General features: G+C 43.5%; 1 protein-coding gene and 1 long non-coding RNA gene across 6 annotated transcripts in view; one reads left to right on the top strand and one right to left on the bottom strand.

Moving 5' to 3' along the window:
* Positions 1–7,583: 7,583 nt before the first annotated feature.
* Positions 7,584–8,844, bottom strand: LOC116526281. Its single transcript, XR_004258077.1, has 2 exons — positions 8,443–8,844; positions 7,584–8,362 (listed from the first exon to the last, which is right to left on the bottom strand). It is a non-coding gene; the product is annotated as an uncharacterized LOC116526281 (long non-coding RNA).
* Positions 8,845–8,958: 114 nt separating this feature from the next.
* Positions 8,959–18,768, top strand: part of FAM177A1 (family with sequence similarity 177 member A1) — a 33,314-nt gene continuing 23,504 nt past the window's right edge. Inside the window, exons 1-3 of one of the 5 annotated variants that reach the window (XM_032242565.1) lie at positions 8,959–9,093; positions 9,192–9,312; positions 17,296–17,469. In XM_032242565.1, coding sequence (XP_032098456.1) covers positions 9,220–9,312; positions 17,296–17,469 — 267 coding nt within the window. In that variant the 5' untranslated portion in view covers positions 8,959–9,093; positions 9,192–9,219. Of the gene's footprint in view, positions 9,313–17,295; positions 17,470–18,768 lie in introns of all 5 variants that reach the window. The other 4 variants (XM_032242568.1, XM_032242566.1, XM_032242564.1 and 1 more) reach the window with 4 other exon arrangements.

Here is an 18,768-nt window from a genome sequence, read left to right as displayed (position 1 = left end):
TTTTTTTTTTTTTTTTTTTTTTTTTTTTTTTTTTTTTTTTTTTTTTTGAGACGGAGTCTCACTCTGTTGCCCGTGCTGGAGTGCAGTGGTGCAATCTCAGCTCACTGCAACCTCCACCGCCTCCTCAGTTCAAGCAATTCTCCTGCCGCAGCATCCTGAGTAGCTGGGATTACAGGTTTCACCATGCTGGTCAGGATGGTCTCAAACTCTGACCTTGTAATCCAGCCGCCTCAGCCTCCTAAAATGCTGGGATTACAGGTGTGAGACACTGTCCCAGCCTATCTTTGATTATTTTAAAGCCATTTTTGTTGTTTTCTACATACCAAAAATATACTTGAAGAATTTGATATACTTTGATGATAATAGCTAATGTATACATCTCCTAAAGGAAAAATAATTTCAAATATTAGGTTGTCACTATTACATATTAAAAATGACATGACAGTAGTTTGAGATCAGCCTGACCAACATGGTGAAACCCTGCCTCTATTGAAAATATAAAAATTAGCCGGGTGTGGTAGCATATGTCTGTAATCTCAGCTACTTGGGAGGCTGAGACAGAGAAATCCCTTGAACCTGGAAGGTGGAGGTTGCAGTAAGCCAAGATCATGCCATTGGACTCCAGCCTGGGTAACAAGAGTGAAACTCCACCTCAAAAACAAAAACAAAAAAAATGACCTGGACCTAAAATAAAAGTTAAAAAAATAAATAACGAGAATGGGACAAAGTTTATTTGGTTTTTGGTTATGTTGGATTGCTGTATGAGTCATTTAGAACAATGGCTTTTAAATAAGGAATTGACAACACTGGAATATTAATAATTATTGACATCAATTTACTATTTATTATTGACATCAATAAGATTATATGGTATAACAATGTATTTTGAATTAGTATGAACTGATCTTCAGCAAGGATTGATTTCTATAACTAGGAGAGAATGAAACAGTTTTTTTTTTTTTTTTCTTTTTTAGACGGAGTCTTGCTCTGTCACCCAGGCTGGAATGCAGTTGGCCCACTGCAACCTCTGCCTCCCTGGTTCAGGCGATTCTCCTGCCTCAGCCTCCCGAGTAGCTGGGATTACAGGTTCGTGCCACCACGCCTGGCTAATTTTTTTGTATTTTTTATTAGAAATGGGGTTTCACCATGTTAGCCAGGATGGTCTTAATCTCCTGACCTTGTGATCCACCCGCCTTGGCCTCCCAAAGTGCTGGGATTACAGGTGTGAGCCACCTCGCCTGGCCTAAGAAATAGTTTTTATGGTCCTAATTTTTTATGACTCGTGTTTTTAAAAAGTCTTGTAAACTGAAGTATCTTTAAAAAACAATTACATTAGGAATATAATGGGCTGGGAGTGATGGCTCATGCCTGTTATCTTGGCACTTTGGCTGAGGTGGGTGGCCGGATCACCTGAGGTCTGGAGTTTGAGACCAGCTTGGCTAACATGGTGAAACCTCATCTCTACTAAAATTTTTTTTAAAAAATTAATCGGGCGTGGTGGCAGGTGCTTGTAATCCCACCTACTTGAGAGGCTGAGTCAGGAGAGTTGCTTGAACCCCGGAGATAGAGGTTGCAGTGAGCTGAGACCAGGCCACTGCACTCAGCCTGGGCAACAAGAATGTGAAACTTCCTCTCAAAAAAAAAAAAAAAGAATGCAATTGATTTTCTTGTTAACTTGGACAAACGTTTTATATCCCACTAGTTTTTTTTGCTAGCTAAAGACTAGAATAACCCTATAGAAAATTATATACCATGTTAAAATGATGTATCTTGTGTTCTGCAGAAATCTTACCAGGCTATATTTGACAACAGAGAAAATACAGCTCTCCAAAGTAGTTCCTAATTAAACTGATGCATACTACCTTTTCTAGGTACATGTTTGTGATTTCTATTCTCAGGGTATCAATTTTGCCTACTGATACATACTACCTTTTTTAGGTACATGTTTGTGATTTCTATTCTCAAGGTATCAATTTTGCCTACTGACAAAAAAAGGAAATTGAGACCTCTGGCCATAAGAACCTTTATGGCTTCAGGCATAGTTTTAAATATTTGTGTCTGACACAAACCATATTTTTCAGAAGCAGAAACAACAGTGACAAGACAGGCACAGTGAACAAGACACTGATGCACAGCTGTAGAACCAGTTACTTGTGAGGCTGAGGTGGGAGAATCAGTCAGTTGCTTGAGTCCAGGAGTTGGTGGCCGCAGTGAGCTATGATCATTGATGAATAGTCACTGCTGATGAATAGCCACTGCACTCCAGCCTTGGTAACATAGCGAGACCTCATCTAAAAAGCAACTGAGTACAGTAGCTCATGCCTGTAATGCCAGCACTTTTGAGAGGCTGAGGTGGGCAGATCGCTTGAACCCAGGAGTTCCAAACCAACCTGGGAAAGAAATTCCATTGCTACAAAAGATACAGAAAGTAGGCTGGGTACAGTGTCTCATACCTGTGAAACCAGCACTTTGGGAGGCCAAGGTAGACAGGTCACTTGAGGTTAGGAGACCAGCCTAACCAACATGGTGAAACCCCGTTTTTACCAAAAATACAAAAATTAGCTGGTCATGGTGGAGGGCGCCTGTAATCCCAGCTACTTGGGAGGCTGAGGCATGAGAATCACTTGAACCTGGGAGGCAGAAGTTGCACTGCGCCAAGATCATGCCACCACACTCCAGCCTGGGCGATGGAGTGAGGCTCTCTAAATATCTCAAGAAGGAAAAAAAAAAAGTCAGGTGTGGTGGTGTGTGCCTGTAGTCCCAGCTTCCTAGAGGACTGAGGTGGAAGAATCGCTTGGGCCTAGGAGGTCAAGGCTGCAATGAGCCAAAATGGCACCACTGCATTCCAGCCTGGATGACAGTGAGACCCTGTCTTTAAATAAATAAATAAAACAAAGGACAACTAAAGGTTCAGGATACCTTGTTCAGCTTCCCTTTATCTTTCTTTTTCTGCTAAAATTAGGGAATTTAAAATGTTCTTTAAAATTGATTCCATTAGGTCCTCAAACTGGCATTTTAGTTACAAAAGCTATCCTTTAGTTCTCACAATTTTTATCAAGGTGATGTTTCACAGCGTAAGTACTATAGACGTGTATTAGTCTGTTTTGATGCTGTTGATAAAGACATACCCAAGACTGGGTAATTTATAATGAAAATTAGGTTTAATGGACTTACAGTTCCAGGTGGCTGGGGAGGCCTCACAATCATGTTGGAGGGCAAAAGGCACATCTTACATGGCAACGAGAGAATGCAAACCAGGCGAAAGGGTTTTCTCCTTAAAAAACTATCAGATCTCATGAGATTTATTCACTACTATGAGAACAGTATGGGGGAAACCGCCTCCATAATTCATTTATATTCTACCAGCCAAACCATATCATTCTGCCCCTGGCCTCTCCCAGATCTTACATTTCAAAACCCATCATGCCTTCCCAACAGTCCCCCAAATTCTTATTTCAGCATTAACTCAAAAGTCACAGTCCAAAGTCTCACCTGAGACAAGGCAAGTCCCTTCCACCTCTGAACCTGTAAACCTGTAAAATCAAAAGCAAGTTAGTTACTTCCTAGATACAATGAGGGTACAGGCATTGGGTAAAAAATTGGCCAAAACAAAGGGGCTATAGGCCCCATGCAAGTCCGAAATACAGTGGGGCAGTCAAATCTCAAAGCTCCAAAATGATATCCTTTGATTCCATGTCACATTTCCAGATCACGCCTGATGCAAGAGCTGGGCTCTCACAGCCTTGGGCAGCTCTGCCCCTGTGGCTTTGCAGGAACAGTCCCCCTCCTGGCTGCTTTCACAGGCTGATGTTGTCTGTGGTTTTTCCAGATGCACAGTGCAAGCAGTTGGTGGATCTACCATTCTGGGGTCTGGAAGACGGTGGCCCTCTTTTCACGGCAACACTAAGTAGTGCCCCAGTGGGCTCCAACCCCACATTTCCCTTCTGGACTGCCCTAGCAGAGGTTCTCTGTGAGGGCCCTGCCCCTACAGCAATCTTGAATCCCTACATCTGGGTGTTTCCTTATATCCTCTGAAATCTAGGTGCAGGTTCCCAAACCCCAGTTCTGTACACCTGCAGGCTCAACACCAAGTGGAAGCTGCAAAGGCTTGGTACTTCTACCCTCTGAAGCCATGGCCTGGGCTATACCTTGGCCCCTTTTAGCCATGGCTAGAGTGGCTGGGACACAGGACACCAAGTCCCAAGGCTGCACACAGCAGGAGGGCCCTGAGCCCAGCCTACAAAACCATTTTTTCCTCCTAGGCCTCTAGGCCTGTGATGGGAGAAGCTGCTGCAAAGGCCTGACATGCCCTGGAGACATTTCCCCATTGTTTTGGTGATTAACATTTGGCCTTTTTTTTTTTTTTAAGATGGAATTTTGCTCTTGTTGCCCAGGCTGGAGTGCAATGGCATGATCTCAGCTCACCACAACCTCTGCCTCCTGGGTTCAAGCAGTTCTCCTGCCTCAGCCTCTTGATTAGCTAGGATTACAGCTATGTGCCACCACGCCCAGCTAATTTTGTAGTTTTAGTAGAGGTGGGGTTTCTCCATGTTGGTTAGTTTGGTCTCGAACTCCTGACTTCAGGTGGTCCACCTACCTCAGCCTCTCAAAGTGCTGGGATTACAGGAATGAGCCACCTTGCCAGGCGGCTTCTCATTACTTATGCAAATTTCTGCAGCCAGCTTGAATTTCTCCTCAGAAAATGGGTTTTTCTATCACATAGGCTGAAAATTTTCTGAATTTTTATGCTGTTTCCCTTTTAAAACAGAATACTTTTAACAGCACCCAAGTCGCCTCTTATTTTTTTAAAACAGCGTTGCATATTGACCAAGTCACCTCTTGAATGGTTTCCTGCTTAGCAATTTCTTCTGCCAGATACCCTAAATCATCTCCCTCAAGTTCAGAGTTCCACAAATCTCCAGGGCAGAGGCAAAATACTGCCAGTCTTTTTGCTCAAACATAGCAAGAGTCACCTTTACAAGCCAGTTCCCAACAAGTTCATCATTTCCATCTGAGACCACCTCAGCCTGGATTTCATTGTCTATATCATTATCAGCATTCTGGTCAAAGCCATTTAACAAATCTCTAGGAAGTTCCAAACTTTCCCACATTTTCCTGTCTTATTCTGAGCCCTCCAAACTGTTCCAACCTCTGCCTGTCACCTAGTTCCAAAGTCGCTTCCACATTTTTGGGTACTTTACAGCAGCATCCCACTCTACCAGTACCAGTTTACTATATTAGTCTGTTTCATGCTGCTGTTAAACACATACCCAAGACTGGGTAATTTATAATGAGAAAGAGGTTTATTTGACTCAGTTCCATGTGTCTGGGGAGGCCTCACAATTATGATGGAAGGTGAAAGGTACATCTTACATGGCAGCAGACGACAGAATGAGAACCAAGCGAAAGGGGTTTCCCCTTATAAAACCATCAGATCTCATGAGACTTATTTGCTACCGTGTGAATAGTATGAGTGAAACTGCCCTCGTGATTCAATTAACTACCACCAGGTCCCTCCCACAACATGTGGGAATTATGGGAGCTACAATTCAAGATGAGATTTGGGTGGGGACACAGCTAAACCATATATCAAAATCAAATCCTTTAATAATTTGAACAAATTTCCATTTGTTTTTCACTATTGTTAAAATTGACTCCATTGTTTTTTGATATACTCCCAACGTAGGCCACTAGCTAGCTCTAATACTGTACAACACTGAATTCTTCCTGAATTTTATTATAATGTCAAATACATGTAACCATAAAACTAGGTATAGCTTCCTTAAGCTTACAGTGCTCATGTAATTATAAGACAAAAACAAATTTAGAAATTACATACCAACAAACTGTAAAACCAAGAGAGGGGAGATAAGTGATTCTTAAAATTTTGTGTTGACACAGGGTCTTTGCTCTGCCACCCATGCTGGAGTACAGTGGTGCAGTCATGGCTCACTACAACCTTGACCTGAGCTTAGGCAATCCTCCCACCTCAGTCTCCTGAAGAATTGAGAGTATTGGAGTATGCCACCATGCTCAGCTAATTTTTTTTTTTTTTTTTTTTTAGACGGAGTTTCGCTCTTTTTACCCAGGCTGGAGTGCAATGGCACGATCTCGGCTCACCGCAACCTCCGCCTCCTGGGTTCAGGCAATTCTCCTGCCTCGGCCTCCTGAGTCGCTGGGATTACAGGCATGTACCACCATGCCCAGCTGATTTTTTGTATTTTTAGTAGAGACGGGGGTTTCACTATGTTGACCAGGACGGTCTTGATCTCTTGACCTCTCGTGATCCACCCGCCTCGGCCTCCCACAGTGCTGGGATTACAGGCTTGAGCCACCGCGCCCGGCGCTCAGCTAATTTTTTATTTTTTGAGATGGAGTCTTACTCTGTCACCAAGGCTGGAGTGCAGAGGCACAATCTCAGCTTATTGCAACCTCCACGTCCCAGATTCAAGCAATTCTCGTGCCTCAGCCTCCCAAGTAGCTCTATATGTATCACTAAATGATACATATAGCTTTTTAGCTCTATATGTATCATTAAATGATAAATTTAGATATGTTTTCAAGTGGATAAATTATTGTAATACTTGAATTTATTTTTGTCATAGTGCTACAGTACTGTTTATGTTACAAAGTCAAAGAAGGAAAAATTGTTGCCTTGGGGCCTATTTTTTTTTTTTTTTTTTGAGAGGGAGGAGTTTCGCTCTTGTTACCCAGGCTGGAGTGCAATGGCGCGATCTCGGCTCACCGCACCCTCCGCCTCCCTGGGTTCAGGCGATTCTCCTGCCTCAGCCTCCTGAGTAGCTGGGATTACAGGCACACGCCACCATGCCCAGCTAATTTTTTGTATTTTTAGCAGAGACGGGGTTTCACCATGTTGACCAGGATGGTCTCGATCTCTTGACCTCGTAATCCACCCGCCTCGGCCTCCCAAAGTGCTGGGATTACAGGCTTGAGCCACCGCGCCCGGCCCAGGGCCTATTTTTAGTTGAGCTGTAACAGTTTGGAAATAATGACAAAAATATAAATGCCCAAAATAAAACCATTAGCATTTATTTTATTATTATTATTTCCAGGCAGCACTGAAGGAATAAAACCATTAGAATTTCTATGCTTTTATGTTGCTCTGAGTTGTTGATTTGTAATAAACTGCTCAATTGCATATTTATGTTAAAAATAGTTTTTTTTTGAGACGGAGTCTTGCTCTGTTGCCCAGACTAGAGCGCAGTGGCCTCATCTTGGCTCACTGCAACCTCCTCCTACCTGGTTCAAATGATTATCCTGCCTCAGCCTCCCGAGTAGCTGGGACTACAGGCATGTGTCACCACACCTGGCTAATTTTTTGTATTTTTAGTAGAGATGGGGTTTCACCGTGTTAGCCAGGATAGTCTCGATCTCCTGACCTTGTGATCCACCCGCCTCAGCCTCCCAAAGTGCTGGGATTACAGGCGTGAGCCACCGCACCTGACAAAAATAACTTTTTAGGAAATACTTCCAGTTCATGTTAGAATATAATTTGTATTTTGAATTTTCAGTAAACTAAGAAATACATATATAAACTGTGAAAATATATTCTGCTTCAGCAATGAAAATTGTAGTTTGATATTTAATTGCCAGTTTGGAAAATAAAATCATGCATTTATAAATATTCCACAAATTTTTAGTAATAAAGATTGTTGATTTCCCTTCTTGCCAGTAAGAAGGAAGATATTTTGAATACATATAATGCAGAGCTGTGTTGTTTATGAATGCCAATTCATGAAGTCTTAACAATTGGTTCTTTATTTTCGTTTTCAATTTATGGCCGAGTTTGGTTTGGCTATTTCGGACTGTTTCAATTCCCTGCTAATGCCACCATACAGAATCAGATCATGTACTAATTTGTTTACTTCAGCAGCAACATAACTTGATTACCAGGATACAGAGCTTTATGGATTTCCAACCAGTTTTTAAGGTGTAGATGATTTTCAAATGATTATTTGTTTTTAAAGGTTTTGGTTTTTAGGTTCTAGTTATACATGGCATACGAAGTGTGCAAGAACATTGGGCAGAGGATAAGGAGAAGAACTTTGGCACAGAAGAGAAAGGAATATTTAATATTTGGGCCTGATATTGTTATGATGAAAAACATTTACGAGGTCATATAACTTTTGGGACGATTTCTGAACTGAGACTGGTAATGAAAATGGAATTTTAAGTATCAAATGAAGCCTCCCATAGCCAAAATAATGTGTTTTGGTTTTGATCTCTAGATATTTGTGAAAACGTTCATGCTAAAACAAAATAAATCATTTACCTGCAGAACCTCCGACTTGTTTGATGTTGAAGTCATGCAGTAATTGCAATGATTTATTTTGGTTCAACACTGCGAAAGACGGAAAAAGTCTGGGACATCCCCTCTAACATACACACGACTCAAAAAAACACAGATAAAACATTCCTTACATTTGTCAAGATGGAAGCTTACTACTGCGCTTTGCTCTCCTTCAGGTGTTTTCACTGAACATATTCTATAGTTATACTTAAGTATTTCAGACAAGAGTAAGCAAAAATCACCGCTGGGGCTCTTTTTTTCGAGGGTATTTTGGCTGGACTGTCACCCACGTTAGGAATGGCAAGTGTAGCACGAGCCGTACATTTTACATTTGCAGCAACCACATCACTAGCCTTTGAAGTACAAGGACGCAGCTGTCCCCATTTTACAAGGGCAGAAACTGAGGTCCCGCGAGGGTGACCGCCCCGGACGCAGCTAGTGAGGGGCAGCGCGGAGGTCCAGACGCCCGGCTTCAGGTACGCGCACCAGGAATGACGTCACAGGCGGTGCCAGGCGGGGATCCAGGAGCTCGGGACACGGGCCTGGCCGGAAGCGACGCCCCGCGCGGCCCCGCCCCGCCCCGCCCCGCGCGAGCCGGTAGTTGCGCCTCCCAGACTGCAGTTGGCCGGCTCTCCGGGTCCGGGGCCAGGTGGGGGAGGCGGGGCGCGGGCCGGCCCCGCCTCTCAGGCCGGCCCCTCCCCTCAGGCCGGCCCCTCCCCTCACGGCGAGCTAGTCTGTCTCGCTGAGACTTGGCTGGGTGCGGCGCGAGGCGGGCGCTGCGGGTGAGTCCCACTTCCCGACAGCGGGGCTTGGCCAGCGACTGGGCGGGGAGGCCGAGGATGGAAGTGGGCTTATCGGCCATTACCCTCTGTTTCGCCAGCGCCAGCAGCCCTGTGGTGGCGACGACGATGGAGCAGGAGCCAGTGGGCCGTGTGGAGCGAGAAGCCGTCGCAGCCTCGGGAGCTGCGGCCGCCGCGGCGTTTGGGGAATCTGCAGGGCAGGTAGGTGGGGCTGCCAAGGCTGACGTCCAGGCCGCTCTTTTGGCCTGCCCAGCCTTCTTCTTCCGAGCAGGCCGCCCTGGTTTTGGAGTTCCTCCTCACTGCACCTCTATTTCTGCGCAATGAAACCGGCTTGTGGGAAGCAGAGGCCCCCCCTCATTCACCAACCCCTTCGCTTGGCAGCACTGCAGACTCTGGGGCGGCCTCGGATTCCAGGGATGATAGTACAGCTTCTAGTCAGCCAGAGGGAAAAAAGGAGGGCGTATCCCCCAAAGGCTGACCTTGCAGTAGCTGGAAGCCAGGTGAGGGCGGTTTCAGCCACTTCTGTCTCTTCTAGTGCGAGCGCCTGCCTTGGCATCTGCCCTTGCTTGGCTAATAGCAACTATATGCTAATAGTTTACCGGCTTTGATTCACTGAATCCTTACAGTCTCCGCTCGAGGTGGGTGTTATCCCCATTTCACCCTCGAGGCAACTAAGGCTCCCAGCTGCGCTGTCCAACAGAAATAGAATGCAAGTTTCATTTAAAATGGTAATTTCAAATTTTCCTGTAGTCACGTTTTTTAAAAAAGTGAAAAGAAACCAATGATGTTAATTTTTATAGCATATCTTATTTAACCCAATTTATATTAAAAAAATTTCAACCCATAATTAGTATGAAAGTTATTAATGAGGTATTTTCATTCTCTTTTTTTGAGTCTTACTCTTTGAAATGCTGGGTGTATTTTACACGTACAACACATCGCAGTTCTGACTGACCACGTTTCAAGTGCTCCTTAGCCACTTGTGTCTAGTGGTTACTGTATTGTACAGAGCTGGTTTAAAGAGTTAAAGTTTCTTGCAACGTTTCAATATTTAAAAAAAGAAAAAAATCGCAACTTTCTAGTGTAAAAAAGGAAAAGATATGGCCGAGCGTTGTGGCTCAGGCCTGTAATCTCAGCACTTTGGGAGGCCAAGGTGGGCAGATCACCTGAGGTCGGCAGTTGGAGACCAGCCTGACCAACAAGGAGAAACCCTGTCTCTACTAAAAGTACAAAATTAGCCGGGCCTGGTGGCGCACGCCGGTAATCCCAGCTGCTCGGGAAGCTGAGGCAGGAAAATCGCTTGAACCTGGGAGGCGGAGGTTGCAGTGAGCCGAGATTGAGCCAATTGATCTCCAGCCTGAGCAACAAGAGCAAAACTCCGTCTCAACGCTCTTAGATCGGAAAAAAAAAAAAAAACCCACAAACTTACCCAGCCTGGGCAACTAAAATAACAAAAACAAAGAACGCAATTTTTCCACATACCAATCTCCATATGGAATTTGTTTTTCCCTCCTACATAAGAAGGAATTCAGGGGACAATAGGAATTGATTTGGAAGCCACTTCAATTTCAGTTGAGTTGAGACTTCTTGTTGGCAAGTGCACTTAACCTTTTTAAGTCCACAGTGCTGGATATGTTTTCAATTTGATTTTTCCTGTTGCTACTAGAATTGTTTTTTAAAAATCACTACTTCCGCTTTGGATCTAATAGAAAAGTAAACACACCTGTACTGATATATCAGCTAAATGTTTGAAGTGAGAGGCACTTTGATTTAGGTTAATGACATTATGTTGTTTTAATATTCTTGGTTAACAACTACTTGAAGAGTAAAGAAGGCTGTAGAACAAAAGATAGAAATCACAGGAATACCACACACCCCCCAACGTTTCCTCATGTTCTCATTCCCCAAAAGTAACTATTAAGTTTTGGTGTAGTCTCTCTGGGATTTTCTATGCAAATATTATCTCTTCTTTCTTGTTAAACACAAAAATGAGTTCTGCTTTCCCATTTGCTGTTTGCTCTTGGATTCACATTCCTGAAGCAGAAACATCTTTGGGAACTCCAGTTCTATGCCCAGGAGGTTAAGCACAGTAAGAAGGAAGAGGCCAGTCAAGTGGACATCTCATGGGAGGAAGAGGCCACCATCATACACTCCTTCCCAAGTTTGGCAGAACTGAGAAGTCCTTAGTGCAATGTAGGGAAATGGAGTAAGAGATAGGAGATAGGGTCTAGACTTAGGCCTGCAGACAGGCCATCCAGTACCTGTTATGTCTTCTATCCAGCAGCTTCTCTGAATAGACTTAACCAGAATCTCAGCCTCAATGTTATTAAAGGAGTTAAACTTTCAGTGACACTCAGTGATTGATTTATTTGGCACCTCTGGGACCAAGTACTTACTGTGTGTCAGGAACTCTAGGCTGAAGGATATAGCAGTGCCTACCCCCATGTTGCTAATAACCTAGTTGGGGAAGATGACACAGAATAAATTCCAAATGTAGTATGTGTTTTGTTTTTTTTTGTTTTTTTTTTTTTTTGAGACAGAGTCTCGCTCTGTTGCCAGGCACCAGGCTGGAGTGCAGTGGCACAATTTCGGCTCACTGCAATCTCCGTCTCCCAGGTTCAAGCAATTCTCCTGCCTCAGCCTCCCAATTAGCTGGGACTATAGGCATGTGCCACCATGCCCAGCTAATTTTTGTGTATTTTTGGTGGAGACGGGGTTTCACCATATTGGCCAGGATGGTCTTGATCTCTTGACCTTGTGATCTGCCCTCCTTGGCCTCCCAAAGTGCTGGGATTACAGGTGTGAGCCACTACGCCCGGCTACCCAAGTGTAGTATGTATTTTAAAGAAGTCTGGGTGCTCCATCCTGTCCAACATGGTGAAAACCCATCTCTACTGAAAATATGAAAATTAGCTAGTAGCAGTGCGCACCTGTAGTCCCAGCTACTTGGGAGACTGAGGCAGGAGAATCACTTGAACCGGGGCGGCGGAGGTTGCAGTGAGCCAAGATCATGCCACTGCACTCCATCCTGGGTGATAGTGAGACTCTGTCTCAGGAAAAAAAAAAAACAAAAAACTGGGTGCCATGGGAGTTTATATTTTAAAAATGCCATTAAAACCAGATCTATGCAGTGGCTCAGGCCTGTAATCCCAGCGCTTTGGGAGGCCAAGGCAGGTGGGTCACTAGGTCAGGAGTTCAAGATCAGACTGGTCAACATGGTGAAACCCCATCTCTACTAAAAATACAGAAATTAGCTGGGCGTGGTGGCTTACGCCTATAGTCCCAGCTATTTGGGAGGTGGAGGCAGGAGAATCGCTTGAACCCAGGAGGTGGAGGTTGCAGTGAGCCAAGATTGCTCCACTGCACTCCAGCCTGGGTGACAGAGCAAGATGCTATCTCAGAACAAAAAAAGAAAAAAGTCTGATAATAAAGATAAGCACATTTATAGTTTGGTTAACAATAAAATGGAGTAAAATGTTAATTGACATGGTACCTCATAATTTTCTGGTGTTATAAAACTTTTTCAGAGCTTTGGAGTTCATTAATGGAATTTGTATAATTGGCAGTGAAATTTTTCTTACTTGCAGATTTATAAAATGAAGCATTTGGAAAATTCACAGTATAATTTTTTTTTTTTTTTTTTTTGAGACAGAGTCTCATCTCCCTCTGTTGCCCAGGCTGGAAAGCATGGGGTAATCTCTGCTACCACAACCTCTGCCTCCCAGGTTCAAGCGATTCTCCTGCCTCAGCCTCCCAAGTAGCTGGGATTACAGGCATATGCCACTACGGCCAGCCAATTTTGTATTTTTAGTAGAGACAGGGTTTTTCCATGTTGGTCAGGCTGGTCTCAAACTCCCAACCTCCAGTGATCCACCTGTCTCATCTCCCAAAGTGCTGGGATTGCAGATGTGAGCCACCACACCCAGCTAAGAGATGGGGTTTTACCATGTTGGCCAGGCTGGTCTCCCACTCCTGACCTCAAGTGATATGCCTGTCTTGGTCTCCCAAAGTGCTGAGATTACAGGTGTGAGCCACTGTGCCCCACCACAGTGTAACTTTTATTTGTAATTATTGGATTTCTGCTTTGAGTTGATGTTTTAAAATTTAAAAAACAAAGAAGAAAACTTTAAAAAAAGAAAAATGTTTTAAAACTGTAATTATTGGGAATTTTATACCAAATTATTTTCTGGTTGATTTTACCTGTCAGTGCTTCCTTCATTGCTCTCCCCCCCACCCCCACCCTGCCCCTACCTTCCAGGTAGAGGTTGGAATCATTATCCCTAATCTGAAATACTCTAAAATCTGAACCTTTTTGAGCACTGACATCCATTCCTTTGCCTGTGTTATAGAAGGAAAAAAATTAAGCCAATGAGATTGCTAGAGGGAGCAGTGAGAAGCCTCTTCTGTCTGTCTTTTTTTTTTTTTTTGAAGTTGGGGTTTCACCATGTTGGTCAGGCTGGTCTTGAACTCCCGACCTCAGGTGATCCGCCCGCCTTGGCCTCCAAAGTGCTTGGATTACAGGCGTGAGCCACCACGCCTGGCGCCTCTTCCATCTTGATGGAGGTGGAGTAGGGTGGGGCATGGTGGTATACTGTGAAGGATTTGAGATCTCCATTCACTGACTGGAGCTATTGCATTGGCATTAGATCCATCTAGTTAGTACGATGACTGGAGATCTAACAGCTCATCTATCTGTCCTTTGCATAGGAAATTAAGGGATCCAAAAAGCTGAGTCATTGTCCAAAAGGAAATGCTGGTGTCCGGACAACCATAGCCAAATTTTATCTCAAGGGGAAACTTGAGATTGGGTAGGGATGGTTATCAGTGCCTCGGGACTGGTCGGGGGTGGGAGTGGGAAGAAGAAAGGTAGCCTGGGTGAACTACTTGTTTATTTTGTTCATGGACAGAATAAATGGCCTCATCTTCCCTTGTTAAGGGCTGGGGTTTGTTTGAACCCTCAGTACAGGCTAGACAGAATTGTGACTTTTTTTCAAGATAATACATAGATAGCCTATGTTATCAAATTTTATTTTTAAAGATAGTTTATTATTTCTGTTTTTATTTATTTAGAGATGGGGTTTCACCATGTTGGCCAGGCTGGTCTCGAACTGCTGAACTTCTAATCCGCCCACCTCAGCCTCCCAGAGTGCTGGGATTACAGACGTGAACCACTGCACCCGTCCTTTTTTTATTTATTTTTTTAGATGGAGTCTCGCTCTGTCACCCAGGCTGGAGTGCAGTGGTGCAATCTCAGCTCACTGCCACCTCCGCCTCCCGGGTTCAAGTGATTCTCCTGCCTCACCTTCCCAAGTAGATGGGACTACAGCCACATGCCACCACACCCAGCTAATTTTTGTGTTTTTAGTGGAGATGGGGTTTTGCTGTGTTGGCTGGGCTGGTCTTCAACTCCTGACCTCAGCTTGTCCACCTGCCTTGGCCCCCCAAAAATGCTGGGATTATAGGTGTGAGCCATCGCACCTGGCCTTATTTTTGTTTTTTTGAGATAGTCTTGCTCTTCTGCCTAGGCTGGAGTGCAGTGGTGCAATCTTGGCTCACTGCAGCCTCCACCTCCTGGGTTCAAGCGATTCTCATGCCTCAGCCTCCTAAGTAGCTGGGATTACAGACATGTAGCACTGTGCTTAGCTAAGTTTTGTGTTTTTAGTAAAGATGGGGTTTTGCCATGTTGGCCAGCCTGGTCTTGAATTCCTGACCTCATGTGACCCTCCCACCTCTGCCTCCCAAAGTGCTGGGATTACAGGCGTAAGCAACCACACCTGCTCTATTACCAAATTTTCATGATCTGCAGCTTGCTGTATGGCAGTTACACTTGCTGTCAGTGATGTCCATGTGGGCCATGAAACAATGCATGTGTTATTTGGTTGGATATATTAATACATGAATTCAAATCCTGGCTAATGACTAAACTTACCTTTGGGAGGTAAAAGGCGTTATCTGTTTTCTAAGAAGGACCTTAGAAGATTAAGAGAAAACAATGTATAAAAATACAGTAGCAGCCAGGCTTGGTGGCTGACGCCTGTAATCCCAGCACTTTGGGAGACTGAGACGGGTAGATCATGAGGTCAGGAGATCATGACCATCCTGGGTAACACAGTGAAACCACATCTCTAAAAATACAAAAAATTAGCCGGGCGTAGTGGCATGCGCCTGTAATCCCAGCTACTCAGGAGGCTGAGACAGGAGAACTGCTTGAACTCTGGGAGGCAGAGGTTGCAGTAAGCCAAGATTGCACCACTGCACTCCAGCCTGGGCAACAGAATGAGACCCCGCCTCGATCAATCAGTCAATCAATAAAGTAGCTTATGCTTGCATAACTGGGCAATTCTAGTTCACTGTTTTTATCAGTATAATCCTGTCTTTGCAACAGCATTTCAAAGAGCTTTTCTAGTGGTTCAACAGCAGTCGTGGGTTTAAATTATATTTGCTTATAACCATAAGAATCCTTACAGAGAACACAATTTTTATACTCTAGACTACCCTAGAGAATTCTACCAACAGGAGCTCTAATCATGATAGTGCTCTAGTCCTGCATATGCAAAAAGAATAAAAGGCCTCCCTTGACTACTCTCTCACTTGCTCCTTCTTCCCTATCTTAGATTCTATTCATGGGGTAACCACTGTTGCCAGAGTTTTCTTCACAATTGTGTGTATTGTACCTTTTTGAAATCTGGAAGTTTAAACTTAAGGTAGTTTTCCTTTTTTTTTTTTTTTAATAATTCCTTTTTTCTTTTTATTTTCACTGTGGTTTGTAAACTTAAGGTAGCTTTCTTAGGGCTTTAAACTTTAGACAAGATGACAATGAAAGGAAGCTCTTCACCATCTCCTGTAATATCTATGTAACTTTGGAACATGGCTGTATGTGTGAAGTAAAATTAACATTTTCCGAGGAGTAAAATTTGTACTAGAATTCCAGCTCAGTTACAGTGATTCATGCCTGTAATCCTAAACTTCGGGAGGCTGAGGTGGGAGGATTGCTTAAAGTCAGGAGTTGGAGACCAGCCTGGGCAACATAGCCAGACACTGTCTCTATAGACAAAATAAAAAAAATTAGCAAGGCATGGTTATATGCTCCTATAGTCCCAGCTACTCAGGAGGTGGTGATGGAAGGATCACTTGAGGTCAGGAATTTGAGGTTGCAGTGAGTCATGATTGCACCACAGCACTTCAGCCTGGGCAACAGCCAGACCCTGTCTGGGGGAAAAAAAAAAAACCTGGCTGGGCGAAGTGGCTCACGCCTGTAATCCCAGCACTTTGGGAGACTGAGGTGGGCAGATGATGAGGTCAGGAGATTGAGACCATCCTGGCTAACATGGTGAAACCCCATCTCTACTAAAAACACAGAGTTAGTCGGGCGTGGAGGCACACGCCTGTAGTCCCAGCTGCTCTGGAGGCTGAAGCAGGAGAATTGCTTGAACCTGGGATACGGAGGTTGCAGTGAGCTGAGATTGGTCCACTGCACTCCAGCCTGGGTGACAGAGTGAGACTCTGTCTCAAAAAAAAAAAAGATATCCATAGACTACTATAGTTTAAAAACTTGTGAAATTTTTTTTACTATCAGAAATCTCTGTTATCACATATCTATTATTGATGAAGACATCTGGAAGTCCAGAGATAAAACACTGATGATCTGCTTTCCAGTTTTGGTTTACAGATGGGTTTTATTTGGTCTGCTGTAGTCTTGCCCCTGCACTCCAGCCTGGGCAACAGAGTCAGACCCTGTCTCGGAACAAACCAAAACTGCTTAAAGATTTGTTTGTTTCTTTTTTTTTTTTTTGGAGACAGAGTCTCACTCTTGTTACCCAGGCTGGAGTGCAATGGTGCGATCTCGGCTCACCGCAACCTCCGCCTCCTGGGTTCAGGCAATTCTCCTGCCTCAGCCTCCTGAGTAGCTGGGACTACAGGCACGCGCCACCATGCCCAGCTAATTTTTTGTAGTTTTTTTTAGTGGAGACGGGGTTTCACCACGTTGACCAGTCTCGATCTCTTGACCTCGTGATCCACCCGCCTCGGCCTCCCAAAGTGCTGGGATTATAGGCGTGAGCCACCGCGCCCGGCTGTTTGTTTCTTTATCTACTAAAATAAAGCTACCAAACGTTTTTCATGTGTAATGAAAGAAAATTTAATCTCACTTGAAACTCTCATTTTCTTAAAATATTGTTGATATAGATGAGTAATGAAAGAGGCTTTGAAAATGTAGAACTGGGAGTCATAGGAAAAAAGAAGAAAGTTCCAAGGAGAGTCATCCACTTTGTTAGTGGTGAAACAATGGAAGAATATAGCACAGATGAAGATGAAGTCGACAGCCTGGAGAAGAAAGATGTTTTGCCTACTGTTGATCCGGTAGGTTTGATATTGATCTTTTTTTCCTCAGTGGGCTTTTTTATTTTTTTTCCCTAAACGTTGAGTGGAAGGGACCTTTCAAAGTTTAAATCAATTATATTCTTATTATAAAATTATTTATAATGATTTTGATAGAAAATAATATTTTTACATGATGTGGACGGACATATTTACAGCATTTCAGTAGCCTGAAACAGCTTGTTTTTCAGTGTCAGAGTACTTTGTTAGTGTGGAAAGATTTAAGATTTGTATTACTAAATTCAGTGCTTGAAACCCAGTTCCTTACTTTTCCTGAGGACTGAGGATAAAAACAAAAACAAACAAAAATGAAACCCAGTTTCTTTGATTTAAGGACTGTACTACCATGATAGTTTCCACCCAAAACTTAGGAAATTATCAGCATTTTAAAATATTGCCTCAAGTTTTGATTGGAAGATAGGAATATACATTTCTGAACTTTGTGTGCCTTATCAACTAACTTTGAGAATTTCTAAATTACACATTATGTGACTGTAGAATTATAAGACTAGCTATATGTTTATAAAGAAATTTTTATATATAAAGAAATGCCCATCAAGGAATTATTTTGAAAGTCCAGGAAATCACATATTTACTGACTTTCCAACAGGTACTATTTTTTTTTTTTTTTTAAGACGGGGTTTCCCTATGTTGGTCAGGCTGGTCTTGAACTCCTGACCTCAGGTGATCCGCCCACCTTGGCCTCCAAACTGCTTGGATTACAGGCGTGAGCCACCACGCCCGGCCCCAACAGGTACTATTTTAGGCACCGGTGATATAAATTTCTGCTCTTACATACTAGTAAGAAGACAGGCAACAAATAAATATGTACTATATTTGTCAGGCTATATAAAGAAAATTAAGCATAGTAACAAGATAGAGAACTGTTTATATTTGACTTTGAAAATGTTACTCATTTTCATCAGATTTGGCTTTAAATATTTGGCTATTAAAAAAATTGTAAGCAGGATGCTGGCAGTGGCTCATTCTTGTAATCCCAGCACTTTGGGAGGCTGAGGTGGGGGGGGTCACCTGAGGTCAGGAGTTAGAGACCAGCCTGGCCAACGTGAAAACCTGTCTACTAAAAATATAAAAAATTAGCTGGGTGTGGTGGCAGGTGTCTGTAATCCCAGCTACTCTGGAGGCTGAGGCAGGAGAATGGGTTGAACCTGGGAGGTGGAGGTTACAGTGAGCTGAGATTGTGCCATTGCATTCCAGCCTGGGCAACAAGAATAGAATGCCATCTCAAAAAAAAAAAAAAAAAAAAAAAAACTAGAGGAT

The sequence above is a fragment of the Sapajus apella genome, unplaced genomic scaffold (assembly GCF_009761245.1).
Source record: "Sapajus apella isolate SASKATOON/1434 unplaced genomic scaffold, GSC_monkey_1.0 scaffold50, whole genome shotgun sequence".
Classification (NCBI taxonomy): Eukaryota; Metazoa; Chordata; class Mammalia; order Primates; family Cebidae; genus Sapajus; species Sapajus apella.
Note: the sequence above shows the minus strand (reverse complement) of the source record. Positions and strands in the feature narration are given on the sequence as shown.